At 46.7% G+C, this 15,265-nt stretch overlaps 1 protein-coding gene and 6 non-coding genes across 9 annotated transcripts in view; 4 read left to right on the forward strand and 3 right to left on the reverse strand.

The window, feature by feature from the left end:
- The window catches only part of TMEM107 (transmembrane protein 107), a 39,846-nt gene that overhangs the window by 19,327 nt on the left and 5,254 nt on the right, over positions 1-15,265 (forward strand). For 2 of the 3 annotated variants that reach the window (XM_068274021.1, XM_068274024.1), the window contains exon 5: positions 14,163-14,259. The exons of the other annotated variant lie outside the window; for it this stretch is intronic. In XM_068274021.1, the coding sequence (XP_068130122.1) occupies positions 14,163-14,259 (97 nt within the window). The remainder of the gene's footprint in view (positions 1-14,162; positions 14,260-15,265) is intronic. 3 annotated transcript variants of the gene reach the window in all.
- Positions 1,407-1,480, forward strand: TRNAI-AAU (transfer RNA isoleucine (anticodon AAU)). The gene has a single exon. It is a non-coding gene; the product is annotated as a tRNA-Ile (tRNA).
- Positions 3,132-3,205, reverse strand: TRNAT-AGU (transfer RNA threonine (anticodon AGU)). The gene has a single exon. It is a non-coding gene; the product is annotated as a tRNA-Thr (tRNA).
- TRNAI-AAU (transfer RNA isoleucine (anticodon AAU)) lies at positions 9,277-9,350 on the reverse strand. Its single transcript has one exon. It is a non-coding gene; the product is annotated as a tRNA-Ile (tRNA).
- On the forward strand, positions 9,481-9,552 carry TRNAW-CCA (transfer RNA tryptophan (anticodon CCA)). The gene has a single exon. It is a non-coding gene; the product is annotated as a tRNA-Trp (tRNA).
- TRNAI-AAU (transfer RNA isoleucine (anticodon AAU)) lies at positions 13,401-13,474 on the reverse strand. The gene has a single exon. It is a non-coding gene; the product is annotated as a tRNA-Ile (tRNA).
- Positions 13,584-13,655, forward strand: TRNAW-CCA (transfer RNA tryptophan (anticodon CCA)). The gene has a single exon. It is a non-coding gene; the product is annotated as a tRNA-Trp (tRNA).

Raw genomic sequence — 15,265 nt, forward strand, 5'->3', positions numbered from 1 at the left:
GGAGCGAACTGCGCAGGGGCTGGATGAAGCCCCGGGTAAGTAGCGCTTATTTTGTTGATTTTAGCCTGATAACTCCTTTAATACTCCTGACTGAGAGTTGGTGGCAGAGTTTTTTGAGTGTTAAAGTGAGTGTTTACCAATTTAAAAATAAAAAAGTCGGATACTCACCTAAGGAGAGGGAAGGCTCGGTCCTAATGAGACTTCCCTCTCCTCTCCCGGTGCTCGGTCCCGCGCAGGATCCCCCGTGGCAGTATTCGACCAGTTCGGTCAAATACTGCCACTTCCGCATGCCGAAGGGAGCTTTCAGAAGCCTTCGGGAGCACTCGGGCTCCCGCTGACGCGGCCGCTCCATACTACGCATGCGCGAGCGCCCTCTATGACGCACTCGCGAGTGCGTAGTATGGAGCGGCCCGTCTTCGGAAGACCGAAGTCCCTGCGGCGGCGGACACGAACGGAGGAGCCAGCGCAGCACCGAGGGCACTGGGAGAGGAGAGGCAAGGCTCATTAGGACCGAGCCTTCCCTCTCCTTAGGTGAGTATCTGACTTTTTTATTTTTAAACTAGTACCCATTGGCTTTAACCATCTTAGCGGTATGGACGAGCTCAGCTCGTCCATCACCGCCGATGGCTGCCGCTCAGGCCCTGCTGGGCCGATTTTGACGAAATAAAGAGCAGCACACGCAGCCGGCACTTTGCCAGCCGCGTGTGCTGCCCGATCGCCGCCGCTCTGCGGCGATCCGCCGCGAGCAGCGGCGAAAGAGGGTCCCCCCAGCCGCCTGAGCCCTGCGCACCCGGAACAAATAGTTCCGGCCAGCGCTGAGGGCTGGATCGGAGGCGGCGGACGTCAGGACGTCGGCTGACGTCCATGACGTCACTCCGCTCGTCGCCATGGCGACAGGAGAAGCCAAACACGGAAGGCTGCTCATTGCGGCCTTCCGTGTTAATTTTGGCCGCCGGAGGCGATCGGAAGAACGCCTCCGGAGCGCCATCTAGTGGGCTTTCATGCAGCCAACTTTCAGTTGGCTGCATGAAATAGTTTTTTTTTTATTTACAAAAAACCCTCATGCAGCCGCCCTGGCGATCTTAATAGAACGCCAGGGTGGTTAAGTTAGTGTAGAAGGAGGTCCTGAAGCCAACAAGCAGCAGGCAGTGGTTTAGTGCTAAGTGCTCAATCTCACTAAATAATTTTTTTTTCTTTATTTATTTATTTACATAAATAGGTAGGTACACACCTTTGATGGATGTTGCCCAACGGAGGTTGGGACCCATCTCCTTGGGCGAAGTCACTGGGCCAGGCTGTACAGACGTGAATCAGTTGTGTAGCTGGCGACGTATTGTTGCTAGGTGGCGGGGATGGAGCTTGCGCTGCAGTGTTTGGGCACCAGGTGGCAGCAATGGCTGCACATTGGCCGGTTAGCTCAGTTGGTTAGAGCGTGGTGCTAATAACGCCAAGGTCGCGGGTTCGATCCCCGTACGGGCCATCTTTTCTTTTCTTGATAACAGAGTGAGAGTGTGACCTTTGTAACAATTCATTTGTTTTATTAATTTGTTGTGTTTAGATCTAAAAAGGATTAAGAACTCGTTTTGTTAAAAGATTTCTGTTGCACAAAACTGGATCCGTGTAAGGTGGCCCTACATCAGGCGACTTGTGGGCCGATCGACCATCCGATTCGATTATTATAATCAAATCTATTGAAAATCGGTGGGGTCAATTGCATGCCTGATCGAGGATGCGACCAGTTTTGGGCCGAGCACGTCGAACGGACATGCTGCAATACGTCGGGTCGTCTGGGTCGATTCGGTACGCGGTGGTATCGGCGAGCGATATCGGTATGAGCGACGAACGCAACTAAACTCTCGCCACTGTTCCCGCAGTGTGTAAATGTGCACGTGTGTGTATTTGTACATTACCTGTCCTGTGTCGCGGTGCAAGTCTATCTTCTGAATCCTCCGCTCTTCCATTAGCGGTATACACCCTGACGTCACACACGTGCCATGCTGGCGGCGTATATAGGGCTAATGGAAGAGGGGCGGATTCAGAAGATTGGCGGGCACCGCGACACAGGACAGGTAATGTACAAATGCACACATGCATGCACTAGGGGAAACTGCGGCGGACTCAGCCGATTCCTGAGAGATTTCATGATCGAGAATCGGCCTGCGGTTTATGGGCAGCCGACAGATCTCTCATTAACCTCCCTGCCGTTATAAAAAATTGCTGCGCACGGCAGGGAGGGTGTTTTTTGGCATTTTTTTTTTTTTTTTTTTTTTTTTTTTTAGCATGTAGCTAGCCTAGCGCTAGCTACATGCTTCCCCCCTCCCTGCGGCGTCCCCCCGAATGCGCCGATCGCCGCCGGCGCATGTACCCATCCGGAAATCCCGTTCTGAACGGGATTTCCAGGAGGGCTTCCCCCGTCGCCATGGCGACGGGCGCGATGACATCATCGACGTCGTGACGTCAGAGGGAGTCCCGAACCACCCCTCGACGCTGCCTGGCACTGATTGGCCAGGCAGCGCACGGGTCTCGGGGGGGGCACCCTCTGATGCGGCAGGTTGCGGCGAATCGGCGCGGAGCGGCGGTGATCGTAAGTTACACGCAGCTAGCAAAGTGCTAGCTGCGTGTAACAAAAAAAAAATTATGCAAATCGGCCCAGCAGGGCCTGAGGAATCCTCCGCGGCAGGTTACCCCGAGCTGAGCTCGGGATAACCGGCAGGGAGGTTAATCAGAATGAATCAGGGAGAGATCTGTCTCTTGGTTGATCTGCCCATCATTTCCTGATATATGGCTAACTTTAGTGCCTTATTGTGCTAATAATCTGTAGTGGCCCCGAGCATTAGCTGGGGGAAACCTGGGGTAGCGGCGGTTTTATTGACTTTTCAAATAGATTTCACGCTGTAATTAAAAATTGATGATCAGTATGTGGCAGTGATAAATCCTCTCTCTGGTCAGATGTCGATCAGAGAAGGATCTATGCTTTGGGCATGACGGGAGAAAGTCTGCCGGTGTATGGCAGGCTTTGCTTTACTTCTCTTATGCTCCCATAAGGACAATAATAGAACTTTACTCCACTGGAATTGTCTGTCTGCACAAATATAGCCGGACTCAAAGCAGCATTGAGAATGAGAAAAATAAGGCACTGCTGAGATTCGAACTCAGGATCTCCTGTTTACTAGACAGGCGCTTTAACCAACTAAGCCACAGCGCCCCTGTGTGTGAAGTACAAGAGTTAACAATTGCTGGAAATCTATGGGCAGGAACTTTTACTGGTCAATACACATGAAACTGAAAACTTTGACTATCATGCAAAAGTCCATTTATTTTAGTAATTTAACTTTAAAGAGGAACTCCAGTGAAAATAAGGTAATAAAAAAGTGCTTCATTTTTACAATATTTTATGTATAAATGGTTTAGTCAGTGTTTGCCCATTGTAAAATATTTTAAATCCCTGATTTATATTCTGACATTTATCACATGGTGACATGTTTACTGCTGGCAAGTGATGTAGCTGCTGCTTGCTGTTTTGGCAGTTGGAAACAGCTGTAAACAGCTATTTCCCACAGTGCAACAAGGTTCACAGACACGAAACTGCCAAGTGTACGTACTCATAGTTTCTTGTGGGAGGGGTTTCACCACAATATCAGCCATACAGCGCCCCCTGATGGTCTGTTTGTGAAAAGGAATAGATATCTCATGTAAAAGGGGGTATCCGCTACTGATTGGGATAAAGTTATTCTTGGTCGGAGTTTCTCTTTAAAAGGTGAAACTCATATATGAAATATACTATTTACATGCAAAGCAAGATTTTTAAAGCCTTTATTTGTTATGTTGATGATTATGGCAGCTTATGAGAACCCCAAAATCTCAGACCATTCGAATACTGTGAAATGGTTCCATATTCTCGGGTCAGCGTGTCAGACGCTAATTCATCCAAACCACCCGCAAAGGTTTCCTATTTCATACATTAGTTTCAATTTTACTGAAATAAATGGACTTTTGCACGATATTCTGTTTTTTCAAGTTTCACCTGTAGTTTCTGATCACTATTCAGGAAGCAATTGTCTAGCTAGTAAACCTGTATTTTGGCCCCTGCGATATTCTGTATCTGGCTATAGTGGAAAGTGGGTGGGCGCATGCGTCATACGTCATTCTGAGACCCATGAGCTGTGGTCGGGCTGGCAGCCACGTGTAGCCTTCTCACTATCTGCACACTACTGTGGGCCTGTGTGAATTACCTCAAAAGCCCCAGCCGGTGAGACCTTCCTGTGTAAGCGGTGAAGAAGTGGGCTGGCCGTTACATGATGTGGGAGGAGCCAAATACTAGCGAAATACAGTTAGTCCCCAGTTAACAAATGAGATAGGAACTGTCTCCATTCTTAACCTGAATCCATTCTCTTTTGTCCCCCTCTGTTCTCCCTAAGCCTCTTTGTCCCCCTCTGTGTCACCTCATCTCAACATTTCTCTGTTCCCCTTGTGCCTCTTGTCCCCCTCTTTGTCCCCCTGTGCCACCTCTTGTCCCCCCGTCCTAGCTAGGTATAGGTGCCCCCCGTATAGGTATCCAGGTATAGGTCCCCCAGTATACGTAGAAAGGCATACGTTCCTCCAATATAGGTATCCAGCCATTGGTGCCCTCAGTTTAGATTAGCAAGATACAAGTGCCCCCAGTATAGGTAGTGAGCTATATGTGCCCCAGAATAGATAGCCAGGTACAGGTGGTGCCACGGTGTAGGTAGCGAGCTATAGGTGCTCCAGTTTAGATAGACAGGTGGTGCCCCAGTATAATCTTACATAGCCCCATTCCCGTGCGGACTCCTCTTCGCGCTCTACTCTTCTCGCCACGTCCTCCCACTATCGTTATTTCCAGCAGCACCTCTGACGTTATGAGAGGCGCCGGGTAACCATGGCAACAGGACACAAGGAGGAGAGCGTGGCGACAGGAGGAAAGCCCGGCAAGTGAACGGGACTAAATAAGTTACTGCGCCCCTTGCCGCGGACACTGCCTTCCACTTCTCTCCTGGGGGGTGAGATCTGCCATTTTGTCTGTGGCCCCTGGGGGACCCCCTGACAGGTGCTGATGTACTCCCAGGGGTCCGCGGACCCCAGGTTGAGAAACACTGCTGTAATAGAAGTTCTATTATATTAGGCGTTACTCCCGTATACAAAGTTAAAACACTGCGCCAAATCAATATGCGGAGCAAATTGCTGCACCAGAACAATATGATCTATACAATAGTATCAGCCTCCCTCTAGCTGTAATTCTATAGAGTCTCAATGTGGATCTCTCTGCTGTAAGGATCACCGCATCCCCAACCAAAACACCAGATATAAACAGCAGCGCTATCTCAGTCACTATTAAACTAATAGTATTCAACAATAAACAGTCCACAATAACGCCCCTGATGAGAACTGAGGTTCAAAACGCGTAGGGCGGGAATGCGTGTCCCAAGCAGGAACCCTTATGCCGCAGTAGTATGAATCGAAGTTACAGCGTGGGGGGATCGGCGTCCAACGGAGCGCTAATCCGGAGTAGCGCACAGGGGAGAGCCCGACCATAAACTCTATGCTTGAAGTTTTATGCCGCCCATGTGAGTGTATTGGGTGTTTTAACACTTTTTTTTAATAAACTGTATTACGCTATGGAAGCGGTTTATGCTCGTCTTTGAGGAATTGTGATACCGGTGGAGCTGAGAAGTTTTAACATACTCCATTAATGCTATCAAGTTTACCCCTCTGTAATGGGGGCGGTTGTGATGGTCCAGATACCTCTGTAGTGGGGGTCAGGTGGAGGATAAAGATGCTCGAGAGCTAGGAAGGAGGGGGGGAGGGGGGCCAAAAAACCCTTCACTGCTTACCCTGACTCCTGTGGCAAGAGTCAGTGCGTTTGGTGAGTGTAATCTTGACCACTTGTGTATAAACCAGGCTTTCTCAACCAAGGTTCCTTGAGTACTCTGCAGGGGTTCCTTGGCAATTTTTCCCATGGTGGGGGAAGTATAATAGAGCACATCATAATAGGTGGTACTTCAACAAGAAGCACTAAATTGGGGGGTCAGGAGACAGTATAATGAGTGGCACTGTAATAGGGCATAGTGAAATAAACAGCCACACATACTTTTAAAGACCATGCCTCCTCCAAAATAAATGCAGGGGTTCCTCAAGATCAAAATATTGTTTGCAGGGGTTCCTTGAGATCCCAAAGTTATTTGCAGGCTTCCTCCAGGGTAGAAAGGTTGAGAAAGGCTGGTATAAACCATATAGTGTTCACTGGAAGTTTAAAGAAGAGAAAGATTATACAATACAATACAATAACATTTGTAAAGCGCTTTTCTCCCATCGGTCTCAAAGCGCATAGTTGTGTCTCAGATTAATACAGGGTTGCAGGCTGGGTTGCGTTACAGATGAGATAGTTCATAAAAGCCTGACTAAAGAGGTGGGTTTTCAATTTAGACTTAAATGCTTCCGGGGATGGAGCTGTCCTGATTGGGTGTGGCAGGGAGTTCCAAAGTGTAGGGGCAGCATGACAAAAGGCTCTGTCTCCAAAGGTTTTGAGGTGGACTCTGGGGGTGACCATAGTGTTACGTCCTTTTGATCTAAGATTGTGGGGGGGGTGATGCAGTTGCAACAAGTCCTTCAGGTATCCAGGGCCCAGATTGTGCAATGATTTGAATGTCAGTAAGCCAATCTTAAACAGAATTCTCCATTTTATCGGTAGCCAGTGGAGTGAGCTCAGGGTTGGTGTTATGTGGCAATGGCGGGGTTGGCTCGTTAACAGCCTTGCGGCGGCATTCTGTACTAATTGCAGGCGGCGTAAGTCTTTCTTATGCAGGCCTGTGTAGAGGACGTTGCAGAAGTCTAACCTTGATGTGACTAAGGCATGGACTAGCGTTGGAAGATCCTCTGAAGGAATTAGGTGTTTAATCCTTGCAATATTCCTTAGATGAAAGAAGGAATGTTTCACAACAGCTGAGATTTGATTCCTGAAGCTCAATTTCCCATCAATCATTACTCCCAGGCTGCGCACAGTCTGTGTTTTTCAGGTCTGAGCTCCCTATCCTTAAGGTGGCTACTAATGATCCAATCTTTTTCATCCAATCTTACCAAATCTATGTAGTAGAAGAGTAAAATGAGTAAATATAATGAATGGATACTATAGACAGTCCCTTATATTACATAGAAATGGTAAGATTGAATGAAAAAGATTGGTTCTTTAGTGGCCACCTTTAGCGGTGTTGGTTGAGACTGGGGCTGCTTTGCTGTTGAGCCCTGGCCCTCGATAACAAGAAACTCAGTTTTGTCAGCATTAAGTTTTAGCCAATTAATATTCATCCACTCCTGAAGCTCAGCTAAGCATGAGTTTATTTGTGGAGTAGGGTCTGTGATGCCAGGTTTGAATGACAAATATAGCTGGGTGTCATCAGCATAGCAATGATATGTCAGGCCATGTTTTTGTATGATTTCTCCAAGTGGCAGCATGCATATGGTGAAAAGTAAAGGGGATAATATTGCGCCCTGAGGTACATCGTATTTTAGTGGTACAGGGTTGGAGAGGAAGGGCCCTAAGGCTACCCTTTGTGATTGAAGAGTGATTATTGTGGACTGTTTATTGTTGAACACTAATCGTTTAATAGTGACTTTGAGATAGCGCTGCTGTTTATATCTGATTACTTCCGTATACTTATGAGGCTTGGCTGAGGCTGCATTTCCACTTGTGCGGTGGGAAATCGATGCAGACGAAATCGCATGCGAGTGCGATTTTGCATGCGTTTTTCCCACGATTTCGCATGCGATTTCGCATAGGGTAGTAGGTGGGCGATTTTAACCATGTCACTGCCTGTGTAAATTAACATTACCTCCTATGCGAAATCGCATGCCAAAACCGCATGCAATTTCCCTATTAAGATACATTGTATGCGATTCGCTTAGCGGTGTGCGGGGAGCGAATTCTGACGGCTCTGCCGTGCAGATTTTCCCCGCACACAAAAACGCTCAGCACAACGCACAAGTGGAAACAGGCCCATCCACTTGTATTGGCTGTGCGAATCCGCATGCGGACAACGCATGCAGATTCGCTATAGTGGAAATGAGACCTGGACACCAGTTTACTATAACCGACGTTTTACTATATCAGAGTTTACTATTACAAGATTATACTGTATAAATGCCCGCCGCAGCATTTCGTCTACAGCCGTGCCCAAATGACCATTTGCAGCTAAAAAAACTTGTGCAAACCCAGATGACAAAAGGCGTGTAGTAATTGCGATAAGTGGTTAGGTTTAGGTATCGCGTAGGAGGGCTGGGAGATTGGTTTGGCTTGTATGTTGGATTAGTTTGGCTCTGTAATATTAACAAGCTGACACATCATTGCATTCCAGCGGTTCTGGAGGTGTGGCTAGCTTCCAGGTACAACCAAGTGATGATTTGCATATTCAGCAGTGATGCATTGTGGGACACCTCAGAGCTCACGCCAACCTGAATAATCGCAAATACCTTCTGTTTTAAGAAGACAAACTTGTACTTAAAGGAGCACTATCGCGAAAAATGTAACCTATAAAATACATTTAATAACATGCAAATAAGAAGTACATTTCTTCCTGAGTGAAATGAGTCATAAATTACTTTTCTCCTATGTTGCTGTAACTTACAGTAGGTAGTAGCAATCTGACAAAACCGATAGGTTTTTGGCTAGTCTATCTCTTCATGGGGGATCCTTATTTATAAACACTATACCTGAAAAGGATTTATACAAAGATGCTGGCCAGCCTTCCCTGCTTGCCGCACACTTTTTTGGCACTGGGACAGAGCAACTGCCATTCACTAAGTGCTTTTGAAAATAAAAAAAAAATCCCGAAAACCCCCTTATAAGGAGATGGGCTACTCCAAAACCTGTTGGTTCTGTCAGATTTCTACTAACTACTGTAAGTGAAAACAACATTGGGGAAAAGGTAATTTATGGCTAATTTTACTCAGGAAGAAATGTACTTATTTATATGTTGTTATATGTATTTTACATTTTTCTTGATAGTGGTCCTTTAAGAAGTGGGAAGCATTGACTCGCTTGTGCACGAGCGCCTCCGACTTACAGCACAGGGGCAGCCATGCTCACCAGTATGACCAAACTCATGCTTGAAGAGGAGCATGGAATCCGACGAGAGCTTGTAAGATCCGCACAGAGCAACAGAAAAAGGAGGGTATAGAGGCTTTTTTCTTCTTGGGTAAGCATTTAACTTCTTGCCCAAGGTTTACCTTGTGTACTCCTTAAACACTAAGTCGCTGCAAAAGATTTGGCCCGTACGGGGATCGAACCCGCGACCTTGGCGTTATTAGCACCACGCTCTAACCAACTGAGCTAACCGGCCATTGCTTAGAGATATGTGGGAGGTCCTTCCCTCCTGAGGAAACGTGAAAACAGCCAACCGCTGTTTCCATCTTATCTGACCAGCACCCATTTACATATATGAAGAGAAGATAGCAGTATGGGTGCAAGTGGACCTCGTGGCGCAACGGTAGCGCATCTGACTCCAGATCAGAAGGTTGCGTGTTCAAATCACGTCGGGGTCAACTGATGTTTTTATGTTAGGATCAGGTCACAAAGTAGGCTAAAACTTAGATGCGTGCCTGCCTTCGATTTGTCAGGCAAGTGTAAAAATAATAAAAAATCTCTTCGATTTAGTTCTAGGCATTTGTATGTATATTTTGATTCTTACATCTCTGTCCTCCTGTCATTATAAGTAATGTCACTTAAAGAGACACTGAAGCGAAAAAAAAATTATGATATAATGATTTGTATGTGTAGTACAGCTAAGAAATAAAACATTAGGAGCAGAGACATAAGTCTCATGGCCCATACTCACGGGCTACAATTGTCGCCCGTGAGTATGAGGCGTTGCACGGGCGCGCACCCCGAACCGTCGCTCGTTGCTGATGTCGCCAGGCGATTGAACCGGTCAATCGCCTAGCGACAGTTGCCGACGCAACTTCGCCGCAACTGACGCTAGTCCGCGTGTGTATGCGGACTAGCGACAGCAACCCCATAGCCGGCGCACTGAGTTTCCGGCGGGAAGGAGGAACGTCGGCGACAGCTTCCGTCGGGCCACTAGTCCCTCTTCCGCAGTGTGTATGCGGAGGGACGTGGCGACAAGCTGTCGCCGAACTGTCGCGCACACGCTCCCGTGTGCTAGCGACATGCAGTTTTGGTTGCCTGTGAGTATGGGCCATCACATTTGTTTCCAGTACAGGAAGAGTTAAGAAACTCCAGTTTTTATCTATGCAAATGGCCATTGAGCACTGTGACTTTAAAAGTTGCAGAGAGCTCTGACTTCTGATTAGATTATCTCAACTGTATTGTGTTTTTCTTTTGCAGAGAATAGTTCAGGACAGGTCTAAAGTTCACTGCCTGTTCTATAAAAACATCTAGAATGCTGAGTAGTGTGTAAATTGCACATATTAGAGAATGATGCAATGTTATAAAAAAAAGCTGTATAACTGAAAATAAAAATATGAGAATTTTTTTTTTGCTACCAATGTTCTAGTAATTACCCCTACTACACAACCAATTCATGATAACATAATTTTTTTTTTTGCTTCAGTTTCTCTTTAAAGAGAATCTGTATTGTTAAAATCGCACAAAATTAAACATACCAGTGCGTTAGGGGACATCTCCTATTAACCTCTGTCACAATTTCGCTGCTCCCCGCCGCATTAAAAGTGGTTAAAAACAGTTTTAAAAAGTTTGTTTATAAACAAACAAAATGGCCACCAAAACAGGAAGTAGATTGATGTACAGTATGTCCACACATAGAAAATACATCCATACACAAGCAGGCTGGATACAGCCTTCCTTTTGTATCTCAAGAGATCATTTGTGTGTTTCTTTCCCCCCTGAGGGGGGAGTGCATAGCAGAACCACAACACTGAAGAACTTGGCAGCCTTCCAGACACAGGCTGACAAGTCTGACAAGGGAAAGATACATTGATTTATTACAGAGACAGTTATAGTATAGAGTGCTGCAGTAAGCCAGAACACATTAGAATAGCTTTTGGAACTTGTAAGATGATAAAAAACAGGATGCAATTTTTGTTACGGAGTCTCTTTAAAGCTCAACTCAAGCTGTGTTTTCTGTAGCAAAAATGTGCTGAAGGAAAATCAGTTTTAGGCCTCTTTTCCACGAACTGTTTACAGGCAGTGAAATACCTCAAACTCTCACAACTGCTTGCTGATGCCTGGTAACTGCTCACTGCTGCCTGGCAACTGCTTGCTGAGCACACAGCTCAACTGTTCGTGGAAAGGAGGCCTTAAAGAGAAACTCCAACCAAGAATTGAACTTTATCCCAATCAGTAGCTGATACCCCCTTTTACATGAGAAATAGAATGATTTTCACAAACAGACCATCAGGGGGCGCTGTGTGACTAATTTTGTGCTGAAACCCCTCCTACAAGAGGCTCTGAATACCGCGGTACTCCTGGCAAACTGCCACAATGTAACAATGTTCACAGGCTGTTTACAGCTGTCTAACAGCTAGAAACAGCTAAATAACCTGCCCACAGTAACAATGTCTCCATGTAATAAATGTCAGAATGTGAATCTGGGAGAGGAAAGATTTTACAATGAGCAAACACTGACTAAATCATTTATACATAATTATGGTAAAAAATGAAGCACTTTTTTTACTACATTATTTTCACTGGAGTTCCTCTTTATGCCTCGTACACACGCATGACTGCAGGCAACGAAGGGTCTGTCTGCACCTCCCGCTGGGCGGGTTTTCAGCAGACAGTCCAGCGTGTGTACAGTCAGTCTGCAGACTGACTGTACACACGCTGGACTGTCGCTGGAACGCCCGCCCAGCGGGAGAATATGACTGACCCGTCGTTCCTAATAATCCAGCGTGTGTACGAGCCTTTAGGATTGGTGCTTGGCTAAGGCAAGCCTAGGCTGGTGATTCCACAGGAGTGAATGTGATTTGCCAAAATTGCCATTGCTGTGCATGTTTGGAGAGATGTATGTTATGGGCTACAATTAGAACACATGCTAACAGAGGAACCTCTGCACAGGGTATGTGACTATGCGAAATAGAGCATTGTTTTGTTAACTAAGACCTCTGAATTTTAATTAGCTGAAGAGATAGTGGTTCCTTTTCATTATGTTTGAATGAGCATTTGCATGGGAGTGTGGAGAAGGCAAACTTTTGTTTTCCATGGCATCTTAGTAGGGGCTGGAACCCACTAGAGCGATTTTTTTTTTTGAGGGTTTAGGGAGCAATTCAAAACACTAGCGATTTCTCTAAAAGCTTAGCTAATGTTAATGGTTGTGCCAAATTCCACTGGAGCGATTGCGATTAGCAAAATCGCTATCGCAGGACATGCAGCATTTTGGTGGCGTTAGTGTTTGCGTTCGCACACAAAGGGGAGCGTAGCCACAAGAACATACCCAACAAACTGTTGCCAGATATGTTCAGAGGGCCCTTGCGTGGCTACGGTGGGGCTGAGGAGGACGTGGGATGCCTTTGGCTTCCCTCTTGGGTAAGTAACTTATTTTTTTTCTCTGTTATCTTGGTATTACTTTGGATCACCGCACTCTTGGCCAGTTAGGATCAGTTCTTACAGGTGTGATGCCTAAAAGATGAGGGACATCACCATTCCAGGTAATTCATATAACAGTGTGCATTCTTAACCTCCTTGCCGGTTATCCCGAGCTCAGCTCGGGGTAACCTGCCGCGGAGGATTCCTCAGGCCCTGCTGGGCCGTTTTGCATAATATTTTTTTTTTTATACACGCAGCTAGCACTTTGCTAGCTGCGTGTCACTTACGATCACTGCCGATTCGCCGCTACCCGCCGCATCAGAGGGTGCCCCCCCAGATCCGTGCGCTGCCTGGCCAATCAGTGCCAGGCAGCGCTGAGGGGTGGATCGGGACTCCCTCTGACGTCACGACGTCAATGACGTCGCACGCGTCGCCATGGTGACGGGGGAAGCCCTCATGGAAATCCCGTTCAGAACGGGATTTCCGGATGGGGTGATCGGCGCATACGGGTGGACGCCGCAGGGAGGGGGGAAGCATGTAGCTAGCGCTAGGCTAGCTACATGCTTTAAAAAAAAAAATGCTAAAAAACACCCTCCCTGCCGTGCGCAGCTAATTTTTAGAACGGCAGGGAGGTTAAATGATTTATAGAGTGTACTTAGTAGTTGTGTGGTATATAACACACGCAATCATTTGCATTCATGTAAGAATCACGCAAAGGTTGCATACTTGTGGGATTCCTTTAGGGAGCGTCTGCACCCAGCAACAGAGAAAGGTATGGGATGGCACATGAGGATCCAGAGGGTTCCCTCTCCTTAGGTAAGTATTTAACATGTGACCCGATTTTGTGCTTGGGCACTCTTTAAACGTTAAGGGGCTGCAAAAATGTTGGCCCGTACGGGGATCGAACCCGCGGCCTTGGCGTTATTAGCACCACGCTCTAACCAACTGAGCTAACCGGCCACTGATAAGTAACTTTTGGGAAGGTACATTCCTCTTGAGGAAAAATATAACGGCCAACAGCTGTTCCCGTTTGCATATATGAAGAGAGGGTAGACCATTGAGGCAAGTGGACCTCGTGGCGCAACGGTAGCGCGTCTGACTCCAGATCAGAAGGTTGCGTGTTCAAATCACGTCGGGGTCAATAGGTATTTTTATGTTTAATCCATCAAGTATTAAACATAAAACAGGATCAGGTCATAATGCAGGCTGAAACGTGGTCATGCAAGTATAAAAAAACAACAACTCTTCAATCCAGTTCTGAGCATTTCTAGATATAATGTATTTTGTTTCTCACGTCACTCTATCACTCTGTTATTTGAAGTGAAGTAAAAGTGGACCTGTCATTCTTTAACGAATGATCCCTTTGGGAATGTGAAATCTAATGCTGCTGGAAAACTTTGGTGGGAGTGGCATGTGTTGCTATGCACGTAAATCAGGAATAGACAAGTTGGAGGAAATGTGGTACATGGAGTGTTGTTGTGAGTAGCTCAGCTGGTACACAAAAATTATCTTGCAGAAGTGGGCGAGGTCAGGGGAATGAGAGACTCAAGTGTGTATTCCAGGGAAAAAAAATGTACTTTAAATACCAGTTTCTAGCTTTGACATCATTCATCTTTATTAGTCCCTAACCCGATGTTGTGTCCTTCAGCCGTGGGAGCCCATGCCAGTGCTAGCGTGGCGCTACTCTTCTACCTCTTTGAGGGCTGGCAGTGCTCTATATACTGGTGGATATTTGCCTTCTGCAGGTGAGTGCTAGATAAAAACTTTACTCTAAAGTTTAAACGTTTGCTTGCCACAAAGTGCATCTTAAAGGGATACTTAAGTCAAAAATAAAAAATGATTTTCACTCACCTGGGGCATCCCTCAGCCCCCTGAAGCTGTATGGTGCCCTCGCAACCTCGCTCCGATCCTCCCGTCCCCGCCGGCGGCTACTTCCGGGTTCGGCGACAGCCACTGACAGGCTGGGAACGCGAGTGATTCTCCGCATTCCCAGCCGCTATATCACCCTCTATGCTGCTATAGCGTATATGTTATACCCTATATATATGTTAAACACTAAACAGTATCTCCTACTGGAGCAAGAGATCGGAACACTCCAGCCTAGTGATCCTTTTAGGCTAGGTTCACACTAGCCTTAAAAGGTTACTAATGGCATAAAAAAAGTATTTTACCCTTACCTGGGGCTTCTTGCAGCCCACTGGAGTCACAACGACCTTCGACGATTCTCCAGCGAGCAGAAGCGACCCCCCCCCTGATAGCTGGCGGATTGCGGACAGTCGGAGGCTGCTGTGCATGCGCGGCCCCTGAGCTGCATGCAATTTTCGCCTACTGGGCATGCACGTCACGCTTCCAGAAACGGGGCTGCGGTGAGGAGGCGCATTGCCGTCCAGCTTTGTGGGGGCTGCCGCTGACCGGAGGGTCTCGGAAGGATGGGACAGGAAACTCCAGGAGCTGCAAGAATCCTCAGGTAAGTTAAACTGCTTTTTTTTTTTTACCTTTAGATTTCCTTTAAAAATGTACCAACCCAGCAGGGTGGAAGCGGTTGTGTAAATGAATCTTATGGAATCGTTCACTAAGTACGATGGGGGTAGACAGGAAGTGAGAGGGATATGGAGGCTGCCATATTTATTTCCTTTTAAACAATACCAGTTGCCTGGCTGTCCTGCCTCTAATACTTTTAGCCATAGACCCTGAACAAGCATGCAGCAGATCAGGTGTCTCTGACTGAAGTTTGACTAGATTAGCTACATG

Source organism: Hyperolius riggenbachi, chromosome 3 (assembly GCF_040937935.1).
Source record: "Hyperolius riggenbachi isolate aHypRig1 chromosome 3, aHypRig1.pri, whole genome shotgun sequence".
Lineage (NCBI taxonomy): Eukaryota > Metazoa > Chordata > Amphibia > Anura > Hyperoliidae > Hyperolius > Hyperolius riggenbachi.